This window comes from Dendropsophus ebraccatus, chromosome 4 (assembly GCF_027789765.1).
Source record: "Dendropsophus ebraccatus isolate aDenEbr1 chromosome 4, aDenEbr1.pat, whole genome shotgun sequence".
Lineage (NCBI taxonomy): Eukaryota > Metazoa > Chordata > Amphibia > Anura > Hylidae > Dendropsophus > Dendropsophus ebraccatus.
In genome coordinates, this window is record NC_091457.1 from 17806343 (window position 1) to 17831962 (window position 25620).

General features: G+C 43.8%; 1 protein-coding gene across 7 annotated transcripts in view; it reads right to left on the bottom strand.

The window, feature by feature from the left end:
• The window catches only part of ANO1 (anoctamin 1), a 135516-nt gene that overhangs the window by 49013 nt on the left and 60883 nt on the right, over positions 1–25620 (bottom strand). For 5 of the 7 annotated variants that reach the window (XM_069965208.1, XM_069965206.1, XM_069965207.1 and 2 more), the window contains exon 3: positions 9340–9672. In XM_069965208.1, the coding sequence (XP_069821309.1) occupies positions 9340–9672 (333 nt within the window). Of the gene's footprint in view, positions 1–9339; positions 9673–15607; positions 15768–17737; positions 18094–25620 lie in introns of those variants that run through there. The other 2 variants (XM_069965210.1, XM_069965211.1) reach the window with 2 other exon arrangements.

Sequence of the window (25620 nt, forward strand, 5' to 3'; positions counted from 1 at the left end):
GCAGACAGCTGTCAGTCAGTAGCTGGAGGGCGGAGGGAGTGGTGCGGCACAAAGCCAATTCTTATGCATATTAGGAGAACGGCTGAACAGAATGATGTAAGTAATACTTAGCAATGTTCAGCATTTATGTCGCTCGCTTATGCTGCCCTCATTTAAGGCAGCATAAACCTAGAGACAGATTCCCTTTAAGCAAATAAGAGAGATCAAAATGGCATTACTTATGTAAACAGATTTACATACAGTTGTAGAATCTTCTCATAAAACCCTCATTGTTCTTCCTGGCACTCGCATAGTGAGGTTTACCCTGAGATCACTAGACACAGTGCCGCATCTACAGAACATGCTATGGGCTTACCAGGATGACACCGGGCCAGGACCCCCTAGACAGAAACCCATCTTTAATTGCCTTTTATTGGATCCCAGGAGAACTTCAAAAGGTCCTTTTGTAAATTATGCGGCTAGTAATACCCTTTCTGTAAACACCGGCACAAAAGCTGGGCCCGTCTCCAGTAACATGTCCGAAACGTCACCCCTGGGCTTTGTGGTGATTACACAGGGTAAACTTCAGACTCCACTCTTACAAACCACAGTGGCGGATTTAGTTCTCCTATATATAGTAGGTAGCCTTAGGCTGGGTTCACACTGCGTTTTTGCAATGAAAAACAGATGGAAAAAATGGATGCAACTGTGTGCATCCGTTTTTCCTTTGACTTCCATCATATATATATATATATATATATATATATATATATATATATATAAAAAAAAAAAAAACACCACATTTTTGTGTCCGTAAACAAACAAAAAAAACGGATGGTGCATGTACATGGAATGATTGTCGTTCAAATTTTCGCTATAATGTTCGCATTTGAGGGATAATCGCCTCATGTAAACGCAGCCAATGATCAAACGACGAGCGAGAAATCATTCCTTTAGATCTTTCAACATGTTCTCAAATCGTCGTTGGTCGTTCGCTAAAAATTCACAGATCGCTTCGTGTAAACAGTATTCAAACTTTCACCCTAGGTGTGAGATGGGCTTAAGCGATCTTAGAAAAATTGTTAAAAAAATCGTTATTGCTCTGAAGCTGAAGCGCCTGGGACCTGGGGAGAAGCAGAGTGCAAGATAAGCCCTGCAGCATGGATAGGTAATGTATAGAGTTTGGAAATAGTCAGTCGCCGGCTGCACATCACTATTACACGTAGCGATGTGCGGTCAGCGCTGACAATTATAGATCCAAACCTATATCAAGGATCAGACAATGATAGTTGTCATCGGCTGATCGTTGTGTTTATTACACGGAGCGATAATCGGCCGGATAGGGCCGATTCGACGATTATCGTTCTGTGTAATAGGGCCCTTACTTTATGAACGATTGAGCGTCTATCTGGCAGAGGGTTTACTGTACGCATTTTGGGGCAACCAGACCGGGCACCTGATGTGTTACGTTTCTTCTAGATGTCCTAGTACAGTCCTCTAAAGCCCCTATTAAACGGGGCGATCTCCGGGACCTATCAGGTCAGCTCTCGCTTGCTCCTCAATCTCCGCTTGCTGCTGGTAGCCCATAGGAGATAACGGTGGTTTGCTGCTGCTGCTCCTATTACACAGAGTGACGGCAGCAGATTGTTGCCCTTCACATCGTTTGTCTTCCAACATTTTGGAAGACAATCAAACACAACGATCAGCCAATATGGTTCATGTTGACTGATCGTTGCCTGTTATTACACAAAGCAATTATTGGCCGTATTGGCCTATAACCATCCAAATACAGCTGACAATCGCTTTGTGTAATAGGGCCTTAAATGGATTATCCAGTGCTACAAAAACATGGCCGCTCTTGTCTCTAGATTAGGAGGGGTTTAAAACTCAGTTCCATTGACGTAAATGGAGCTTAATTGCAAACCACACCTGAACTGGAGACAAAAGTGGGGCAAAAGTGGCCATGTTTTTGTAGCGCTGGATAATCCCTTTAAGAGTTAGAAACTACAGAAGGGGTAGAGGGTGTGATCATTCTGGGTAGCTCCTTATGAGAAAAAACTAACAGGATTCCCCTTTATTCAGCATCCTTTATAGAGTGTTTGACATTGGTTTGAAGAACTTTAAAGTGATATTGTAGAGTTTGGCCCAAAAACTTGTGAGGCTACTACAGGGACAAGGTATATCACTAACGGGGACCACACATTAGCGTATAACAGATTCAAGTCCTCATCTGACGAACCAAACTGAAGCCAAGGCCCCCATACACTTAAAGGGGTTATCCAGCGCTACAAAAACATGGCCACTTTCCCCCTACTGTTGTCTCCAGTTTGGGTGGAGTTTTGAAACTTAATTCCATTGAAGTAAATGGAGCTTAATTGCAAACTGCACCTAAACTGGAGACAACAGTAGGTGGAAAAGTGGCAATGTTTTTGTAGCGCTGGATAACCCCTTTAAGACCAGGGATGGGGAACCTTGGCTATCAAACTGTTGCAAAACTACAACTCCCATCATGCATGGACAGCCAAAGCTAAAACTGATGATGGGAGTTGTAGTTGTGCGATAGACTCAATCACCCAATGTAGGCCATAAGTGTGTTGTACTTGCTTTCTTTTGGGTAATCTCTTTCTAGGTTTGCTGGATGGAACAGTGCGCACTTTCATGCTGTTCTACTGAGCTGAATTCTGCAAAAAAAAAAAATTCCTGTGATCTTTCTTTTTAACATGGGGCCCTAGCATGATGGACGCCACCAAGGGGCTGTCGTTCTTGGTATACATTAGACGTACATGTTGATATGTATACGACGTCTGATGGACACAGCACATGCGAGACCAGCAAGCTGGAGATCTATAGGTTGTAACCCTATAAAGGGATTATTTGGTAAATTACTTTAGTTCACACATGTTCAAAGGAAGTCAACTTTTGTACACTGTAAAATCCCTTTAAGTTACCATCTGTGGCTACAATTACATTTCTGGAGACCTAGATTGCAAAAAACAGATGCATTTGAGTGCATCTGTTCTGATCTGTTTTTCTATTGACTTTCATTATAATAAAATATAATAATTTAACGTACACAAAGACGTAGCTGACTATACTTTTGTGTCCGTTAAAAAGAAAAAATGATCCGTTTTGATCCTTTTTTTTTAATAATAGAAGTCAATGGAAAAACGGATGCACACAAATACATCAGTTTTTTGGAAAAAACGGATGGAAAAAAAAAACAGATTGAAAAAATGTAGTGTAAACCCAGCCTAGAGCAGAGATGTGGTTGGTTATTTAGACAATAAGGTCCATGGGGAAAATGTATGCAAATTAGTTCTATTTAGGATGGATAAAACAGCCTTATATTAGGCAAACTATAGCCTCCTGCAAAATTAGGCGCTGCCCATCTATAGACAGCTGTTTTGGGGGTTTTATCCCTTGTAAACTACATAGACGCGTACTAAATGCTCAGTGAGAATCCGTACGGCCCTATTAGATGGCTCGACACTTTAATAAAACCATTCCAAGGTTAGACCATTGCTGGACTGTATATGTGAATATTCATTGGCCGCACATCCCTGCAACAGGAGCGGCGGCAGCAGCAGACCACAGCTATCTCTTATGGGCTCCCCGAACAATCTAGAGATTGTTTGGGCAGCCCCTCCCTCTGCTCCCCGTTGCCCCTTCCCATGTGCATGTGGTATGTATGTTATGTCGTTGGCTACTCACCATCGGCCCGTGTATTAAGGCCTTAAAGGGGTTATCCAGCGAAAATCTTTTCCTTTTAAATCAACTGGTTTCAGAAAGTTATATAGATTGGTAATAATAATAATAAAAAATCTCCTGTCTTCCAGTACTTATCAGCTGTTGTATGTCCTGCAGGAAGTGGTGTATTCTTTTCAGTCTGCACAGTGCTCTATGCTGCCACCTCTGTCCATGTCAGGAACTGTCCAGAGCAGGAGAGGTTTTCTATGGGGATTTTCTACTGCTCTGGACAGTTCCTGACATGGACAGAGGCGGCAGCAGAGAGCACTGTGTCAGACTGAAAAGAATACACCACTTCCTGCAGGCCATACAGGAAGACTTGAGTCTGGTAATTTACAGATCTATATAACTTTCTGAAACCAGTTGATTTGAAAAAAAAAAAAAAAAAAAAAAAAAAAAGACTTTCGCTGGATAACCACTGTAATTCTTGATTTTATCTTTGGGCCTATACAGTATTTGCTTTAGGGCCTTTATAATATGACGGAGCTTACTATGCCCCTATAGGATCTATAGCAGTGCTTCCCAATTCCAGTCCTCATTGCCAACAACATGTCATGTTTTGGATAATCCATGCGAACCGTGATAGTACCGGATGCACTGAGTATAATTATATCACCTGTAAAATACTAAGGAAATCCTTAAAATGGGACCTGTTGGTGAGGCGTGAGGACTGGGAATGAGGAGATCATATAGGGGCATACAGAAAGCTTCGTCATATCATGGCCCACAGCATACGGAGTGTATACAGCTGTATACAGCTTTACACCATGTCTGATAAATCTCCCCCTCTGTCCTGCTGTATAGGCCCCATATAATACGGAGTGTATACAGCTCTATAATATAATACCATAGAGACTCCGTCCTGCTGTATAGGCCCCATATAATACGGAGTGTATACAGCTCTATAATATAATACCATAGAGACTCTGTCCTGCTGTATAGGCCCTATATACTATCTTGTTGATCATAGGCATATTTCAGGTTCCATTCTCGAAACTGTTCTGTGGACGTTCTTTCACAGAGACAAATTTGACCCACGAGACCGGTGCAAACAATCACAACCTCTTAGGCCGTCAACAAATACAGAAACACTTTATTTCACTCAAAACTGCTGTAATATCTAAATAGGGAGCTAAACAAGGGAGGATATATTTATCTGCGAGGGTTCAGCGAGTGGAGGAACAATCCTCCCAGTCATCCCGGAGACTTTACCCAACAGTCCACAGCCCTCCATCAACAAGACGCCCCCTTCATGAAGACTGCGTCACCCACTGTGCTAAGCCATGGTATCAGGCCAGTGCGCCCCCAAACACTCCCCTACAGGGCACAGAGCCAACAGCTGGAGCCCAGTTAAAAGGTGTACTCCAGCCAAAATCTTTTTCTTTCAAATCAACTGGTTTTAGAACATTTTATAGATTTGTAATTTACTTCTATTTTAAAATCTCAAGTTTTTCAGTACTTATCAGCTACTGTATGTCCTGCAGGAAGTGGTGTATTCTTTCCAGCAGCTGATAAGTATAGGAAGACTTGAGATTTTTTGATAAAAGTAAATTACAAATTTAGATAATCCAAATGGTACTTGAAAATAGACGTGTGGCACTCACCAATAAAGTTGCAGTAAAAAAGTCTTTATTCCAGCATAAGCAGGGTCATATAAATGTGACAGAAATATACAAATAGGCGACGGACCGTTTCGCGCTCTGTATGCAACGCGCTTCCTCTCAGGTGGAAAAAAATTTAAATCAATTGGTGTCACAAAGTCATATAGATTTGTAATTTACTTCTATTGAAAAATCTCAAGTTTTCCAGTACTTATCAGCTGCTGTATGCCCTGCAGGAAGTGGTGTATTCCTTCCAGTCTGACTCTCAGCTGCCACCTCTGTCCATGTCAGAAACTGTCCAGAGTAACAAATCCCCATTAAAAACCTTTTCTGCTCTGGACAGTTCTTGACATGGACAGAGGTGGCAGCAGAGAGCACTGTCAGACTGGAAAGAATACACCACTTCCTGCAGGACAAACAGCAGCTGATAAGTACTTGAAGACTTGATTTTTATACAGAAGTAAATTACAAATCAACACAACTTTCTGACACCAGTGGCTTTGAAAGAAAAAAGTATATATATCATCGGAGTTCACCTTTAAGGAAAACAAAATTGCCTTATTTGGAATGGTTTTATCATTGCTCAATAAGCAATGAGTTGCGTCCCAATAAGCTTAGATCAGATCACAGCCAGCGATGACTTTGTTTGTTTTCAATAAACTCTACTGCCATTACTACGGGGCACTTTTCTGCATTATCTATAGGCTGAACCAATGGAGGATGATGAGAGAGCCATGTCTTCTAATAGATGCATAAGGCCTGCAAGCCCAAGGCAGATCCAGCCGCCACGACTGCAGCGTCCATGACACCGTATATTACTTCTAAAGTTAGCAAGCTGTAAAAACGCCACATGACTTGGAAAAGCGCAAACATTTGCAAGCGTGCCTGCTGTCTGCCGACCTGCCAGAAAGTAAGAGGAGCCCTGCCGTGACTTCACATCTGCCGTGATATATAGGCGTTAGCTAAATTACAGGGAGGAAACTTCAGCAGAAGAGGCCACATCTAGTATCATAAAAAAATATATATGAGTTTTGATTCAAATTATTAGAGGTTCCCATTACAGAAGAGACGCTCTCTAGCTGTCCCTATGACAACACTTCCTGTTTCTGTTCTGTTTTAATGGAGCATTCTTTCTCATAACATAGCGTTCTGTAATATAAGCAGAATAGGGACAGACGACCGCACAGTGCTGTAAATGAAAGGCAATTCATCCCATTGACTAAATACAACAATACATAATGGACTGGGTGCAAACAATGGAAAATGTGGGGTGACCGGCTTATGGGTATTATGAAGAGCGGATACCTATATACTGTAAGTCACTCATTGTCTCCTGCAGAACACTGTACGGTGTGTATCTAATGTACCATATCTCAGCACACATCTTTATATTTGGTATAGCGTACATAGGTCTGCACAGTGTCACAGAGATTATACATCCGGACGCCACTTTCCGTAGCCGTGATCTTTGACAGAACAAGTCAAAAAGTGTAAGAAAACATTGCACTGACTCGGGTTTATCCAAGGTAAACACCTCACCTGCCGCATTGGGTAATATTCCAGGATATTCATTGTCTTTACTATTTAAAGTATACAACCTGTGCAGCTGATGGGGGCCCCCGTACGCTATGGGGCCCACTCCCGCTAAAGGTTTCTATAGCTCACTATTACTTCTGTATTGGTGTATGCAAAACAATAGATTATAGATTATATTAGCATTTAGGGATGAAAGGGTCCATTACTACCACTCCGTAGGGCCTATATATATGATCTGTGGGTGCCCATGCTGTTTTATAATTGCCAATGGTTCATCCAACCATTGACCAGAGATTGGTATATTGTATACAATGCTATTGGTGAACCTATTGGCCGATACCGACCATTGCAAGATGCACAATGTCGGCTGATCGTTGTCTTTCAGTGTCTATCAACATGTTGAAAGAACAGAGATGTAGATAGCAGCGATCTGCTGCCATTGCTACGGGGAATAGGAGAGCTGGCAGCAGACCGCCGCTATCTTCTAAGGGCTGCCCGGACAACCTGGGGACTGCCCGGGCAGCCCCCCTCCCCCCGCAGTAATAGCACCAGCAGCTATCGGGGAACGAGGAGCAAGCGATCGATGACCTGACAGCTTGGCGCTTGTTTGCTCCCTCTTCTCGCCCTGTGTAATAGCACCAGCAGCGAGCGGGGAACTAAGAGCATACAGAATCCTAAAATTTGGTCACATTACATTGGGTGTTATTTGTGAAAAGACTAAAGATATTCCAACATTTTTGAATCACTATGGAAAATTCCTTGTGCCCTACTTGGAACAGGTGGGCAAAGATCATAACTGTGGCCTGTTTATGTGGTCATGCTTTGTCACATGGGACAGAAAGGATTCGCATTTGTTTCCCCCTCCATGACCTTTCCATTTCTCTTGGGCCAATGCCCTCCTTTCTGTCAACAGTGTAGTTACTCTATAGCCCTGGCACAGATTGTCACCACTCGGTGGCAAGAAGATGGGATCAACCAAGGTCTCAGACCCATAGACTTGCATTATGGGGCCAGCCCAGTCATGGGGTACAGAACTAGGAGAGAGCATTCTTAGTGCGCATTTCTCTTGGTTGATCAATCAGACTCTAAACACTCAGACCTCGACCAATTGAGGTGTCACTATGACAGTGCCAGCTTAAGGGTCCTATTCCACAGAGTAATATTTTGGCGAATTGGCCCGATTCGGCTGATTATCGCTCCGTGGAATAGAGACAACGATCAGCCGATGATTGAGTAAGGCTAGGTTCACACTGCGTTTTCAGCATCCGTTTAACGCATCCGTTTTTTGCAAAAAACGCATGAAAAACGGATTGCAAAAAACGGATTAATTTGTGTGCATCCGTTTTTCCATTGACTTCCATTATAAAAAAAAACGGATCCGTTTTTTTTGGCGGACCAAAACAGACCAAAAAAACGTTGCTGACCCTATTTTTCTGGACGTTAAAAAAACCGGATCCGTTAAACAGATGCTGAAAACGCAGTGTGAACCTAGCCTAATCGGCTGATCATTTATTTAGGTTCAAATCTAAAATAATCCGGCACCGACCTACGTGGAATAGCAATGCGCGGCGGCCGACCGACGATTTCACAAGCAGCATGATTTACCTAAACATGTTGCAGGGCCTCTCCTGCGCTCCTTCTTCCTCCCGATCCCGCGTACAGCAGCAGCTTTGGTGCGGCCTGTCTTAGCTGACAGACCGCACCGAAGCTGCTGATGCGCGAGGGACCGGGAGGCAGAAGCAGCACAGGACGAGCCCTGCAACATGTGTAGGTAATGTATGGTGTTTAAACAAGGGCTGCAAGGACATTGGTAACGATGTCCCTGCAGCCTTCGCTAAACGATTATTGGGCCATTTACATTACAGCAGATCAGCGCTCGTTTACATTATTGATCGGGCCCCCATCGGCCCGCAGATTAGGACCAAGGCCTTACATACAGAAAAAGTTGGACAAACCAGACAATTTTCGCATGACCGTCTGAAGTGTATAAGGGCCTTCTGACTTTCTCTGGGATAATCATGACAGAAGATTAGGATTGGCCATCCTAATTTTTTTTCCATCAACCAATCAATAATCAATTCTATCAAAGTGACCAGTCAGCCAGATGATGCTGCATGTGGGTCACCAAAAGAAAATACCCAGAAACTTGGCACCAAGACTTGGAGACACGCCTGGTCAAAGGAAGCTTATCTCCTCTACGTTGCTGTTTATCTGTATATTTGGGAAGCAGGGAGTGGAGCCTTCCTATCAGGTGGGTGGATTGTGACCTTTCTAAATTCCATCAGAAATATGATTAATAACCAGCCCGACATTACACAACAATGAGCCGACTGATTCACACCTTCTGTGTTGTCTTTGTTTGATAATCACTAAGCATTAAAGCTGTCTCAACTGGTCGAACCTCCTGATCGGTGCCAACGTGCACAGTGGCCAGATATAGCAATAATTCCTCCATTGACTCAATATTAAGTATTACCTCTTCATCCTTCTCCAGTTCCAGACCGGTCTCCATCAGGTTGCCTTCATACTCCTCTCTGCGAAACCTCTTGTCATCTTCGTGATAATCTAACTTGGGTTCGGTTTCTGCATATTCTACGTCGCCAGTTCCCCCAGGAAGCTGGTGACTGTCCTTACTACTCCGATGGGTGTGCAAAGAGTTGTTATGGAGGGACTTTTTACTTGGCGTTCTGCTGCTTGAAGCCTTCTTGTAGGTGTAGGCCAAAATATAGTCCACTTTCCTCTGGCCATCTCTGAAGCACAGACCATGTTTCCCGGCAGAGTCCTGATCGGCGCCCAGAGAGTTCAACAACTGTGAAAGAGGAAAAGAGGAGAAGCAATAATTAATATATTAAAACGCTAGATATTAGGCAATTAAAAATTACCAACTAGGTAGAATATTAATGAAATTGGTAATGAAGTGGATGGCACAGAGCCTAGGTGACATTGCGATGGGCTTGCAGGGTGTATCAGGGTATAATTTGTGTTAGAACTGTAGAAAACCACATTTTAGGTGTCCCATCTCTTGTACCATCTAGGAAGTACTCTTCTACATCTACAGTGAGGTCTTCCATGGAAACTTTAAGATGAGGGAGATGGAATCAAGGTAGGAGAAACTAAAATGGTGCACCACCTTCCCGAACAAGGGAAACCCCCATCAATGTATTCATGTATCGGTTACAAGCTAACTTCTATTGGTGCATTATGTTGGTGTTGAGATAACTGGTCTCCATGAGGTCAGTGACTATATTTCCGTGGTGGTCTACTAGACATTGCTCCTGCCTAGCCAGAATCCTACTCCACAATGATGAGGGGCAACACCCCAAAATAGCTGCCTATGGATGGATACCTGGCTTTGATATTTCCTTTGTCATGTCCTTAGACTCGTAGTTGAGTTGGATGTTGTGGCCACCTAATATAGTGGTTTTGGTGGTCTCCTGGCCCCCTGAGGTCAGTGATCGTTTTACCGTGGTGTAGAGATTAGTGTGCTTTTCTCTATCGGTGAGCACCTTATTAATAGGCTTCTGAATACTTGTAAATACACACTAGTTTCCATGGATGGTCTGCATGGTAACAATCAGAGGTCTATTTACTGTATGTTTGATCCAACCTCAAGGGAATCTAGATGGTGAAGGGTCATTCCAGTACACCAATATTGACACACTCGGCTTGCCTAGCAGTCCGCACCTTTCACCCTAACGTTGGCATAACTGTTCTTATCAGTTCTTATCAGTGTTTTACGTCTGGCAGATCACCTTCCAGATACAAGCATTCGGCTGCCTAGGGTGGTTTTTGCATGAATAGGAAAAATTGTTACGAGTTCCCACAAGTGAACCATCTGCACCATCACGATCAACTCAAGCCATGTAGTTTATTGACCTATATCTGCTATTGTTTACTTGACAACCCATGTTGACCTAGCATCATGACTTTTAGGTGCAACTTTGGTTTAGCGGGAGACAGCAGATCCTAGACAGTGTCGGACTGGGGTATTTGGGGCTCACCAGAGGAAATGATCCTGGGGGCCACCGATGAAGAACCAGTGAGAAATGACATATCAGTCATTGTTAGTTCAGGTTCTGAAGCTGGGGGCCCATCGGAGGATCCTCCGGTCCTCTTGTGTAGCAGTCTAACACTGATCCTAGATATGGACTATTCAGCTAAATCATCCTAGAATATGGCTTGCCTATATAGCTACAATTTAGTTGCAAATCCTGAATATTCATAGGTATGCCTAAATAGGATTTTTTTTAATCTGGCAGGGGGGAAAATGCTAGGGAACAAGTACTTACCTTTCCCCGTGCCCGTGAATCACCATGCTAGAAGGTCAGAGACCCCCGCTGGAAGCCATTTTCCCCCGAGTTGTGATGACGTCACAACTTGGGGGGAAAATGCTCGACCCGGCTCATAGACAGCCTGCTCACTGGCTGAGCGGGCTGTCAATTAGCCGTTTCGTGACGTCGGCAGCAGAGGAGATCCTGGAGCCCCTCGGGGGTCCTGGGGCCGATCAAATGGTGGATCGCTGAAGAGGGACGTTTGTTGTCCTCCCCCCCTCCCTCTGCCATTTCCACCCCCCCCCCTCGAGGCCGAACTTCTCCTTTACCAACTTTACATGAATAGAGCCCCTGGTGCTGGGTCTTGCAGCTATTAATTGGACATATAGTTAGTCTTGTCTACACACGTATGGCTAAAATTATTCAAGAATTAGCACTTTGCTTAATTGGTCATCTCCATTACCGCATTAGGAAGCATTAGTATACAGGCACATTACTCAGTATGTCACACAGTAAGCATCTAGACCAGGAATGCAGGACCTCTGGCCTTCCAGCTATTGCAAAACTACAATTCCCATCATGCCAGGACAGACAAAGCCAAAGTTTTACTGGTGATAAAAATGCACTAATAAGACGACCCCCAATTATCTCCGCTCAGGTCAAGGAAGACATCATGAAAGACGGAGGTCCAAGAATATGACATGAAAATGCTAAGGCGGTAGTGGTTCTCTAGGCGGAGATCCAGCTGGTGCCTTTTGCAGTGATCTATGCACAGTGATCTATGGGGAGGAGTATACAGTATAATATAGCTCTCCTTCACAAGGAGGGAAACTTTAGCTGGCTGTCCTATAAGTCGATGTCTTACCCTGCAAAACAGGATTTCGAAAGGGATGGGCTATATCGTACAACAACGCAAGAAGGACCACACCTTGGTCCAATGGTTCCAGAGGCCTCACTGATATTGGCTGCAACCTAACTAGGTACAAAACCTTGGGCCTCCCCATAAATACATAAGGGGACTTATTAGAAGATGCCGAACAAGTAGCAGCTCCCTGCTGAAAAGTCTGCCCACCATTTAGGTCTACAGAGCTGGTTGTATTGTATTACTAAAGACGTCTATACATACAATTTCATCTGGACCGGCCATTTGTCTAATGCAGGGATGGGGAACCTTCAACCCTCCAGCTGTTGCAAAACTACAATTCACATCAGGCTTGGACAGCCAAAGCTAAAGCTATGGCTGTCCAGGCCTCATGGGAACTGTAGTTTTGCAATAGCTGGAGGGTCGAAGGTTCCCCATCCCTGGTCTAATGTGTATAGGAGCCTCCAAACTGATGTTGAGGAACAGAAGGGTTGAGAAATGTTGGATTTCAACTATGCCATCTTCTTTTTTTTTTTTGGTTCTTGGGGAAATAAACCACTTGTAGACAACACATGACCGAGCTGAGCTCAGCATTCATCCAATCCAATTCGGTAAATTTTATCATACGATATGAGAAAGCTTTATCTGTATGTATAGTAAATGGCGGTAAAATTTGTAAATACAATTCAGTGGAATTTTCTGTATAGTTTGTATAGCAGGATTTTTATATTTACAGTATACGGCGTCAGTGTTTAAGTCTAATGTGAGGGTTCTGGCTTTGTTAAACATGGTTTTTCAAGCTACACTCTTGCCCCAGGGCCCGGAACCTTACACCTTTTCCCTGTGACCATTACACAGATGAGGACAACTTGTAATACGCTCTCCATGCAGTGAGAATTTGGCTGCAAGATCCATTCCTAGGCCATGTTTGCTAATCACCCAGGATCATGAATTACTTATAACACATAACATCTACCAGAAGCCGTCAAAGGCTAGTTTTTTTTCTACCACAGTTCAGAATTGTGAACTTCATGGAGAGGTGGGTTATACGAGAGACTGCAACCTGATCCCTCTAAATGGTGGTAAGCAAAGCTGATCCTTATGAGGCTAGATATTCTAACCCTCGGTATGCAAGAGATGACATCTGTGTTGGGCTCAGTCATCTATTTACAAGCTTCTATTGATGGACACCATCTTGGGATGAAGAGGTTGATCCAAAATGGATTATAAGAAGTGTTGAGCGGACCTGTCAAACTGTTCGGCTTCTCCGAAGCGGAACTGTAGATATTTGATTCCCCATGGCTGCAAAAAGTTGGATGCCACCCGAGGAAGTCTTGGAGAACGAGGATACAACCATCAGTGGGGAATTAAATGCTGGACGCTTGGGTTCGGAGAACATTGCCGAACAGTTTGACAGATCTGCTCAACACTAATTAAAACCCAACAGAAAGTGTTTATTTTCCCTACAGCACTCCCGCAGGAGTAACAGGGAATTACATGGTGCCCACTGAAATCAGCCATACGTGTTCTACACTAGTGTGCAGATCTCTAGGCACTCTGTGAAACACTGTATTTTCCAATACTCAAGAGGCATAAAAAGCTATGAGCGCCATATTACAGAACAGTACAGCGTGGATCTATATTACGGTTCGGTGCATGGGTTAAGGATACTTTGAGTAGTAGACACCATAAAACAGAATACAGCCACAGATCCTGGCTCGATTGTTCAATATGACATTATGAATAAACTCATCAATTTCCCGCAGGTTAATGTTTAAACACTGTGTGAAAGCTGTATACAAGGCAGGACGGGATAGCGACCTCTCTCATCTAGAGAACACAACCCCCCCATAGTTTATACAAGTGTGATATACAATCCAGACAAGATGAAGGTACAAAGACACTGAACTCGTATAACCCTCTCTAAAGGTCTGACCCCTCTTGTATCTCGCTCATATTCCTATATCCGCTTACAACTCAAGAAGTAAATGTGTTACGTTAAAGACGCCTCGTATAAGGTGGCATTCCTATGGGATCGAGACGATTGTGGAATCCATGGAGGGAAGACATAATATAAGGAGCCGTATACACAAGATGAGCTATTACGTCTGGGCCCCTCGGTAATAGTGGGTGGCCACGTGTTTCTTATCAGTGGTTACATTCTGTCTTCCTCGAAGCATTGAGCAAGGTCCCTACTCAGCATCTTAGCCGCTCAAGACTTGTTTCTGTCTCCTGATAAAGACACAAGAAGCGGAAGATTTCATAACAAAAGTCAGAAAAGAATCCGAGCAGGTTTTTTTTTTTTTTTTTAAGAAGTCTCAAGGGGGATGACAATGCGTTTAGATGAGCGGGGAGATGTTTGTAGAGCAGTAAGTGTTCTTCTCAAAGTTACAGGAGAGAAGAACAAAAAATTATCAAGAAACACGTTAAGATTTTGGGTCTATAGAATACAGGTGTATAGGATATCTGCGTGTGAATGGTGATGTCTATCCTATAGTGATGGCCATGTATATTAGATTACTGTCAGACGCTTGTCCAACCCGCAGCCAATTGTTCCATGCACGTGGAGTGTACATGTGTTTTCACCTCATCGTCTTAGCTCCCCAAGAACAAAAGGATGAAATGTGTTGACATGCAGCTGCCTGATCCTTCTTCCCCCAGATATTGGGTCCAGCTGATCATCTAATGTACATGGTGGTCTCCTCAAGGGCAGGTTCAGACAACATTTACGCATTTACCCAGGTGTTCCCAAAGACTAGTGAGCTTATACAACAACCAAGGTGTAACGTGTAGCCTATGGACCACATCTGTAATAGCCTACACCCCTACCTACTATGTACCATTTATAATAGTGATATCTTATACCTCTGCACTTTCTATAGTCATGGCCATGCTAGGGGAGCTTTCAGGGTTGGAAAAACCCAATGGTTGCCCCCTACTCAAATGCACCAATATGCTACAACACTGCACTGAGGGTGCTACTCCACCTTCGTCTGCTGCACCCCTATATAGTATAGATATCCCTATGTAATATAGACACCCCCATAGCACTAAAGTGTGCATTAGTTTTAGTAGGGAGAGAGGGATACGCTGCTGCCTTACTCTTCTCTAAGGACAAGAATTAGACCTGCTGGAAAAAAACAAGCCCAATCCTCATCCGCTATCATACACGTTAGACAGCTGATCCCATTGAAGTATATAAAAAAAAATAAAAATAATATTCTACTGAAAAAAAAAAAAAAAAAAAGGATGCCTATACACAAAACTATAGTCACACTAGGTGCAAAAATGTACATTACACTAGCAATATGCACAAGTATAAGGAATTACTACATGGTCCTTATTTCAATTTCTATACTGGATGACAGCCCAACTCTGAGGAACCGCAAGTCTCAGCATGGCTATAGATCCAAATACATATATATTCAAGTGGTACTATATATCTGTCAATATACTGCCGTCACTAGAGTCTTTACACGACAAGTCCCCACAGGTGAGAAGATTCCACAAGAAAAGAATTCTCAAATATTTTATCTTCCGTAAATCTACAAACAGGTAAAAAGGAAAATATGAAAAAGGAAAAAAAGTTCTTCCCAGAGGAGAGTACTTACATTTAGTGATACCATTGAGATGTAGGGCGGCTGCTTGTTCTCCTCCTTATGACTCTGGGACTCTGAGAAATGAGTCTAGGAAACCTAACCAGGGCGAGCTCAGTCAGAGGTGGGTGGGCTCCGGTGTCACCCAACACCTCTCCTTAACCCAAACCGTTTACGCTTACTACAGGCGAGTCATCCTACATGGCCACACCACACCGTGTGCACTGTACACACACCCAGCCGCCTCCCCAACACTGCTGGACATGAACTTCTCAGACGGAAAAAAAGTCACATTTACAGCCAGATCAGAACACCCTCCAGGGCGGGCACTGCCATCACTGCACTCACTGGTCAGTGGTCCCGCAGGGTCTGCTCAGTGCCATAGATATCCCACCTGAGGAGCTTCTCTAAACATGTATACATTGTATGACAAGGGGTTAAATATATTCAGCTTACTCCCCCCCCCCCCCAATAAACCACATTATGTGCACAGCTTTCCCCGTGTCAGTCTACACTGTAGTTCTTGCATTCTATTCACGTCAGGAGATGTACTATTAACAGTGCTGCAGAGGAGGACATAGTATATACATATATTATGGGGGAATTAAAGGGGGTAAACTAGGTCTTTCAAATAAACTGGTGCCAGAGATTGGTAATTTACTTCTATTTAAAAATCTGAAGTATTCCAGTACTTATTAGCTGCTGTATGTCCTGCAGGAAGTGATGTATTCTTTCCAGTCTAACACATTGCTCTCTGCTGCCACCTCTTGTCCATGTCAGGAACTGTCCAGAGAAGTACCAAATCCCCATAGAAAAAATCTCCTGCTCTGGACAGTTCCTGACATGGCCAGAGGTGGCAGCAGAGAGCACTGTGTCAGACTGGAAAGAATACACCACTTCCTGTAGGGCATACTGCAGCTGATAAGTACTGGAAGACTTGAGATTTGTAAATAGAAGTAAATTACAGATCTCTGGCATTTTCTGGCTCCAGTTGATTTGAAAGAATTTTTTTTAAATTACTCTCATTTCTGGTGTAACGGTAGAAACACAATTTTTGCACAAATTCACAGACAGAAAACTGGCGGACAAACTTGAGTCATTACCCCTTATGTGCTATAAAAAGTATAAAGTGACAACAACAAAGTCTGGACTAGGACCTCAACCTACCATATACAATATATATATATATATATATATATATATATATATATATATATATATATATATATAAAATTATATAATACTGGGGTCTTCTTATGTGGCAGAGGGGCCTTTGGCGCCCCCCTCAGGTAAGCAGGGTAAATGCAGCCTCTGTGCTCCCTATAACTACACCCCTGGTGGGGGATAACCTGGATGTGGTATGTCACATGTCACAGTCTCTGTGTGATTGATATTAGGCTGTATTCACACAGTACCGATTAATCGCAGCTTCGCTGCAATACTGCAAAAAAACACAATATGACTGCATTGTGTGAATTTACTCTCAGTATTTTGCAACCAAAACCAGGAGTGGATTATAAACACAGAAAGGCTCACACACCGCTCACAAATGTTCACACACCGCTGAAATTGAGTGAACAGCTCCCTATTAATGGCAAAATATGGTCGTTATTTCAAAACAACCGCTGTTGTTTTAAAATAACGGCCGTTATTTGCTATTAAATGACGGCCATCCACTTAATTTCAGGGATTAATGGAGCGCTTGGAAGTCTATTCACACTATCCGTAGTTTTATGGATCCCCAATCCGTGCAGCAAAAATTCAGATTCTCCCATAGAAGTCGATGGGAATGTCAAAAATTTTGGCGGATCCGTATTTTTTTTTTTAACTAAAGAAACATTTATAACGTCCACAAAAAATATGTTTACCGTCCCGTTAACGGTACAACATACAGATTAGCCTAAAACTCCTACTAATTTCAATGGAAGCGTAGGCAGAAAAGAAGCAACATGTCCCTTATTTTCCACGTGGTCCTCCCATCTCTCATTGAAGTCAATGGGTGACACCACATGGTTTTTGACCATTTTCACGTCAAGTCACGAGGGGTTAAAGTGGTTCCATCTGACCAGTCGGAGGCATCTCGGCGGCCTTCTTCCATCAGATATATTATACCCACACATATAAGGCACAACGGCCATCACTTACTTGTATCAGTCCAATCTGTTTGGGCAGATTTATGGTTTTTGGAGTCAGAGGAAGTGGAGACTCAATAACGGACAGGTCGGCCTCTATAGAGACCATGATCCTCAGCTCCGTGGACTAGTAATAGATTAGTGGAGTCCTGATCTCACCCAGGTAATGAAACTTCACCTGCAAGTAACCATGCGACCCCACCCAGCGCAGCCACAAGCAGATCCTATGGGCTGCGGATCCTCCCCCAGTCACTTAAAGGGGATGTCCAGGCAGACTATCTGATATCAGGCATGGAGAAAAGCAACTACCATTGCAACCAGTGAGTGCCATTATATAGAATAGGCCCTGTGCTTGATACTGTCTTGGTGTTGGTTGGTTGCCATGGTAACCCCTCAAACGTTGTCAGGCCTTAGTGGGATTGTGGTCTCCTCTGGGCCTACATATTCCTAATGTCCGTCACAGGTATCTGTTGGCTCCCTGCCTAGAACAGATGTATACTGTGACATACAGCAGAAATCCCCATTCATTTCAATGGCCCAATCATGTGTAGCCTTCTATGCTATTCAGTCCTCTTAAAAGGGTACTCCAGCGAATTTGTTGTCTTTCAAATTAACTAGTGTCCGAAAGTTATATAGATTTCTAAATTACTTCAATGTAAAAAATCTTCAGTCTTCCAGTACTTATCAGCTGCTGTATGTCCTGCAGGAAGTTTTATATTCTTTCCAGTCTGACCACTTCCTGCAGGACGTACAGCAGCTGGTAAGTATGGGGGAAGACTTGAAATTTCTAAATAGAAGTAAATTACACATCTATATAACACTCTGAAATACATTTTTCGCTGGAGTACCCCTTTGAGTAACTGTACACTGCCCCAATGGAGTCATCCAATGATGGTTTATTGAAAAGGATGCACTTTTTCAGAGGTTATCCAGGATTAGAAAAAAACATAGCCACTTTCTTCCAGGAATGGCGCCACTTTTGTCCTCAGTTTGTGTCCAGTACTGCAGCCTAGCTCCATAGAAGTAAATGGAGGTGAGTTGTAATATCATACACAAGCTGAGGACAGGTGTGGCGTTGTTTTTGGAAGATAGTGGCCATGTTTTTCCTAACCCTTAATAACCCCTTTAATACATTGGCACAAACCTACTCCAATGGCATTTAAAGAGGGATAACCAGCTGAATATGGGGGTCTGACCGCTAGGGACATAGCTAAGTATAGTGTTTGGCCAAAAAGTTTTTTCTTAAACTGGTGTCAGAAAGTGCCAGAGATTTGTAATTTGCTTCTAATAAAGAAATCTCAAGTCTTCCAGTACTTATCAGCTGTTGTATGTCCTGCAGGAAGTGGTGTATTATTTCCAGTTTGGAGAGTGGGAGAGGTTTTCTAGGCAGATTTTCTACTGATCTGGACAGTTCCTGACATGGACAGAGGTGGCAGCAGAGAGCACTGTGTCAGACTGGAAAGAATACACCACTTCCTGCAGGACATACAGCAGTTGATAAGTACTGGAAGACTGGAGATTTGTAAATAGAAGTAAATTACAAATCTCTGGCACTTTCTGGCACCAGTTGATTTGAAAGATTTTTTTTTTTTATTGTGAACTACCCCTTTAAAAGTTTTCTGTTGCATTTGTATGACCTGTCAGACTGTATACACTTTAAATGCATTAAAAATATAAAAAAGGGTTAAAGCATTGTTTGCGGCATCTCAGGGGTTTGAGGACCAGGATCAGAGTTTTCTCCTATTCCGGCCTGTCATCCCTCTGCAGGCGAGCTGGGGAATTGCAGCTCTATAAACATGATGCTCAGTCGCCAGATGCTATGTGGAAGGATTATTCAAAAGTTATCACCTATCTAAAGGATCAGTGGGGGCCCTACTGCTCCATTAATTTTAAAGGGGTGCTCCGGGAAAAAAAATCTTTTAAAATCAACTGGTGTCAGAAAGTTGAACAGATTGGTAAATTATTTCTATTGAAAAATCTCAAGTTTTCCTGTACTTATCGGCCGCTGTATGTCCTGCAGGAGATGGTGTATTCTTTCTAGTCTAATACAGTGCTCTCTGCTGTCACCTCTGTCCAAGACAGGAACTGCAGAAGAGGTTTTCTATGGGGATTTCCCCCTGTTCTGGACAGTTTTTGAAAAGGACAGAGGTGACAACGGAGAGCACCGTGCCAGACTGGAAAGAATACACCACTTTGTGCAGGACATACAGCAGCTGATAAGTACTGGAATATGTTTAAATGAAAGTAATTTACAAATCTGAATAACTTTCTTACACCAAACAATTACATTTTTTCCCCTTAGAGTACCCCTTTAGAAGCAGTGGTCAATTGTTACCTGGGTGAATGAAGCAGCAGTACACATGCTTGGTTACCTCTCCAGTAACTCTATAGAGGAGTTTAGAAAAGTTGGTTGTCAACCTCTGTACTAGATGTAATGAAGGTCATACAGGGTGTCACCCAACTCTCCTAGGGACAGATACAGCTTATAGGGGTTATCCAGCAAAAATCTTTTTCTTTCAAATCAACTGGTTTCAAAAAGGGATATAGATCTGTAATTCACTTCTATTTAAAATTCTCAAGTCTTCCCATACTTATCAGCTGCTGTTTGTTCTGCAGGAAGTGGTGTATTCTCTCCAATCTCTCTGCTGCCACCTCTGTTCAAGTCAGGAACTGTCCAGAGCAGTAGCAAATCCCCAAAAACCTCAACTGCTCTAGACAATTCCTGACATGGACAGAGGTGTTAGCAGAGAGCACTGTGTCAGACTGAAAAGAAAACACCACTTCCTGCAGGACATACAGCAGCTGATAGGTACTGGAAGATTTGAGATTTTGTTAACAGAAGTTAATTACAATCTATATAACTTTCTGAAACCAGTTGATTTGAAAGAAAAATATTTTAACTGGAGTACCCCTTTAAGTGAGTAGCTTTTTGACAATTTTACCCTTTTCTTTTAGAGCAGGGATGGGTTCCCCTTCCCTCTCTCTAATGGTGCATTTACATAGAGAGATTTATCTGACAGATCTTTGAAGCCAAAGCCAGGCACAGACTATAAACAGGGACCAGGTCATAAAGGAAAGAGGGATCTATCCCCTTTTCAAATCCATTCCTGGCTTTGGCTTTAAAAATCTGTCAGATAAATCTCTCTGTGTAAACACACCCTTAGAGGGCATACCTCCCTTATTGTCTTTTTGACAATGAATGGAATGTAGTTCTTTTTCACGGCTGAATTGTAAGTCACGTTTCTCAGATTGTGAGATTCCATGGCTGTGTATCTGACTGCACATCTCACAGGACGTGCTTAGCTTCGGGGTAAACCCCATAAAATTTAGTGACAAATCTGCCGACCCTGGTGATATTAGCAGGACCGGTCCACTGTACGAAGACTTGGAACTATTCCCTTACAGATGTCAGAAGAGAAGATGCTGCTATGTTGCGTTTCAACCACCTGAGCCTTTTGTTTTTGAAGATATAAGCTGCTGCCAGAGCTGATTTACTCTATTTCAGGGGTAGCGAACCTTGGCTCTCCAGCTGTAGCAAACTACAACTCCCATCATGCCTGGACAGCCAAAGCTTTAGCTTTGGCTGTCCAGGCATGATGGGAGTTGTAGTTTTGCCACAGCTGGAGAGCCAAGGTTTCCTACCTCCTCTCTACATTGTCCATTGAGGGTGTGAAAACACCCTAAACGCCTTTAAAATAAAAAAGTGACTTTTTAAATATACATTTGTGTCTACAGTTCCTATGTAGGCCTATGTGTCCACAGTTCCTATGTAGGCCTATGTGTCCACAGCATACCTCCCAACTTTTGCAAAGAGCAAAGAGGGACATGTGCGCCGCGGTCCCCATAGCCACGCCCTCATAGCGACCCTCCATAGCCACGCCCCCATAGCGACCCTCCATAGCCACGCCCCCATAGCAACCCTCCATAGCCACTCCCCTACAGTCACCACATGCTGCTGACTGAATAGTGCCCTATATAGTATCCAATCCCCCCAAAAATGCCCTATATAGTATCCAATCCCCCATTATAGTGCCCCACATAGTATCCAATGCCCCCATATATGCCCCACATAGTATCCAATCCCCCACATAGTGCCCCACATAGAATCCAATCCCCCACATAGTGCCCCACATAGTATCCAATGCCCCCATATAGTGCCCCACATAGTAGCCAATCCCCCATATAGTGCCCCACATAGTAGCCAATGCCCCCATATAGTGCCCCACATAGTAGCCAATCCCCATATAGTACCCCACATAGTAGCCAATCCCCCCATATAGTGCCCCACATAGTAGCCAATCCCCCCATATAGTGCCCCACATAGTAGCCAATCCCCCCATACAGTGCCCCACATAGTAGCCAATCCCCACATAGTGCCCCACATAGTAGCTAATGCCCCCATATAGTGCCCCACATATTATCCAATCCCCCATATAGTGCCCCACATAGTAGCCAATGCCCCATATAGTGCCCCACATAGTAGCCAATCCCCATATAGTACCCCACATAGTAGCCAATCCCCCCATATAGTGCCCCACATAGTAGCCAATCCCCCCATATAGTGCCCCACATAGTAGCCAATCCCCCCATACAGTGCCCCACATAGTAGCCAATCCCCACATAGTGCCCCACATAGTAGCTAATGCCCCCATATAGTGCCCCACATATTATCCAATCCCCCATATAGTGCCCCACATAGTAGCCAATGCCCCCATATAGTGCCTTACATAGTAGCCAATCCCCCATATAGTGCCCACATAGTAGCCAATCCCCCCATATAGTGCCCCACATAGTAGCCAATCCCCATATAGTGCCCCACATAGTAGCCAATCCCTCCATATAGTGCCCCACATAGTAGCCAATCCCCCATAGAGTGCCCCACATAGTAGCCAAACCCCCATAGAGTGCCCACATAGTAGCCAATGCCCCCAAATATGCCCCACATAGTAGCCAATGCCCCCATATATGCCCCACATAGTAGCCAATGCCCCCATATATGCCCCAAATAGTAGCCAATCCCCCATATATGCCCCACATAGTAGCCAATCCCCCATATATGCCCCACATAGTAGCCAATGCCCCCATATAGTGCCCCACATAGTGTCCAATCCCCCATATAGTGCCCCACATAGTAGCCAATCCCCCATATAGCGCCCCACAGAGTAGCCAATCCCCCATATAGTGCCCCACATAGTAGCCAATGCCCCCAAATATGCCCCACATAGTAGCCAATCCCCCATATAGTGCCCACATAGTAGCCAATCCCCCCATTAGTGTGGCCCCAGCGGAAAAAAACAGTAACTCACCTGTCCTCCGGTCCCAGCAGCTCCTCTCCCGGCAGAGCGCGCACTCCCGTCATCCTCCGGGGCGGACAGCGGGGTACAGAGACACTGACTGTGCCGGAAGTGACCTGCAGCCTCTATATGAATTACTTCCGGTACAGTCAGTGACTCTGTACTCCGCTGCCCGCCCCGGAGGATGACGGGAGTGCGCGCTTTGCCGGGAGAGGAGATGCTGGGACCGGAGGACAGGTGAGTTACTGGTTTATTGTTTTTTTTCGCTGGGGCCACATATATTGCGGGACACGGGGGGCCGTTCCGGGACTGCGGGACAGAACCCCGAAAACGGGACTGTCCCGCGAAATCCGGGACGGTTGGGAGGTATGGTCCACAGTTCCTATGTAGGCCTATGAGTCTCCATGGTAACAGACTACAATATAGCATGCGCCATGATGAGAAATGATTTATCACCGCAATTGATTAAATTCTGCCAGTCAATGGCAATAAATCCTTGCGGAGCGGCTCTTGTGTGGATGGTGGATTGGCCGGGATGTTATAAAGGCTTTACAGGTGCCAGGATATAAAACACACATGTACATATTGACACAAGAGGAAGAGGCACGATGTGAATGCCAGAGTCTAAGAAACACCTGCAGACTCCATGTACTCCACTGAACAGGCAGTCTGTATATGCTTAACTTATAGGGTCCTATTCCATGGGCCGTTGGGGGCCCGATCAATAATGTAAACGAGCGCCAATCTGCTAGATCAGCGCTCGTTTTCTGGGTCTATTACACGGTTGATAATCGTTTAGCGAGGGCTGCAGAGACATTGTTACCGATGTCCTAGCAGCCCTTGTTTAAACACCTACATTACCTACACATGTTGCAGGGCTTCTGCGCTCCTTCACCCAGTCCTGCGCGCAGCAGCAGCTTCGGTGCGGCCTGTTTGAGCGACAGACCGCTCAGCCAATCACTGGCCGCGGCGGTCGTGGCCAGTGATTGGCTGAGCGGTCTGTCAGCTAAGGCAGGCCGCACCGAAGCGGGAGGAAGAAGGCACGCAGGTGAAGAACTGCAACATGCTTAGGTAAAGTATGGTGCTAGTGAGATTGTCGGTCGCTGGGCGCGCATCGCTATTCTGGGTAGTGATGCGCGGTGGGTGCCCAATGACTTTAGGTTTGCACCTAAATAAACGATCAGCCGATGACACGATGGAGCGATAATCTCTATTCCACGGATTATCCCTCTGTGGAATAGGCCCCATAGCCCCTCTATGTGGAATAGGTCCCTTTACCACTCTAGTACACAGCAGCGGTTTTCTCTTATAGCCCCTTATTGCCTTTACAATTGTGGATTGTGAACTTTAGTAGTGTACAGGGCCTGATGGTTCCTTTTATCCATCATCCACTTTGCAGGACCATATACAAAAAGTCCAGCTCCCCATGTGCTCTTTAGTTGTAACAGGTGGTCACCAGTAGTCGAAATTTTCATCTATCTATCTATCTATCTATCTATCTATCTATCTATCTATCTATCTATCTATCACTGGTGTAAAAATTGTCATACTCACCTACTCTGATCCCCTGCAGGTCACTGCTTTCTACTAGTTGTGATACACTGTCGTCCTCAAAGAAACTACCCCATTCAACCAATGACTGGATGCAGCATGGCTAATGTCAGTAACCAGTTGGTCTGGGACTGGGAGCACCAAAAAGGTTTAGTGTGCACCACATGATTAGGGTGGGGGAGTATCCCCTTTTATTTTTACACCACCCTCATATATCATATATATAAAAAAAATATATATATATATATATATATATATATATATATATATATATATATATATATATATATATATTTTTTTTTTTTTTAATCTGTGGACACCTACTATAATATGACCATACACTTGACCTGAACCTATTATTTTTGGTGGGATTGCCTGATCAACTAATATGTATAGTGGCCAGATGTGGAGTAAAAGAAGGGAAAATCCAACCTGTCTGATCCTTTTGATCTTGAAAGGTAATCCACTCACAGAGGAGTCTGACAGGAGGCTGTCTTCCATTCAAGATATATGCGCTCATCTTAGCTGAGTGGACATGTGTTTTAGGAGAGTGCTATTGGCTAGTCTGTGAAATGTATGGCTAGCTCACCTTTAGGGGACAGGACTAGGGCTAGGAAGCTGTGAAAGCCTATTAGACAAAGCGATTTTTAGCGAGTAACGATAAACAATCGCAAACGAGATTGTTTATCATTAACCTGAAATCGTTCACCATATTACACAGAGCGATGGTAGTTAGTTACGATTGTTTACTTCATCTGATCCCAGGAAAAGAAGAAACGATGTGGATTTACAGGGAACGATTAGTGAACGAACACGAAATGACAGCGAACGATTAGCGATGATTTTAGTATCTGATCGAAATAAACTATCAACAACACGCAAACGATTTTTCGATCGTTGTCTGCAATTACGCAGGACGATTATCGTTTATATTCGAACAATATAATGATTTACCGCACGATAATCGTCCTGTGTAATTGCAGGCAACAATAGAAAAATGGTTTGTGTGTCGTTAATCGTTCATTTCGATCTGACCCTAAAATCATCGTTA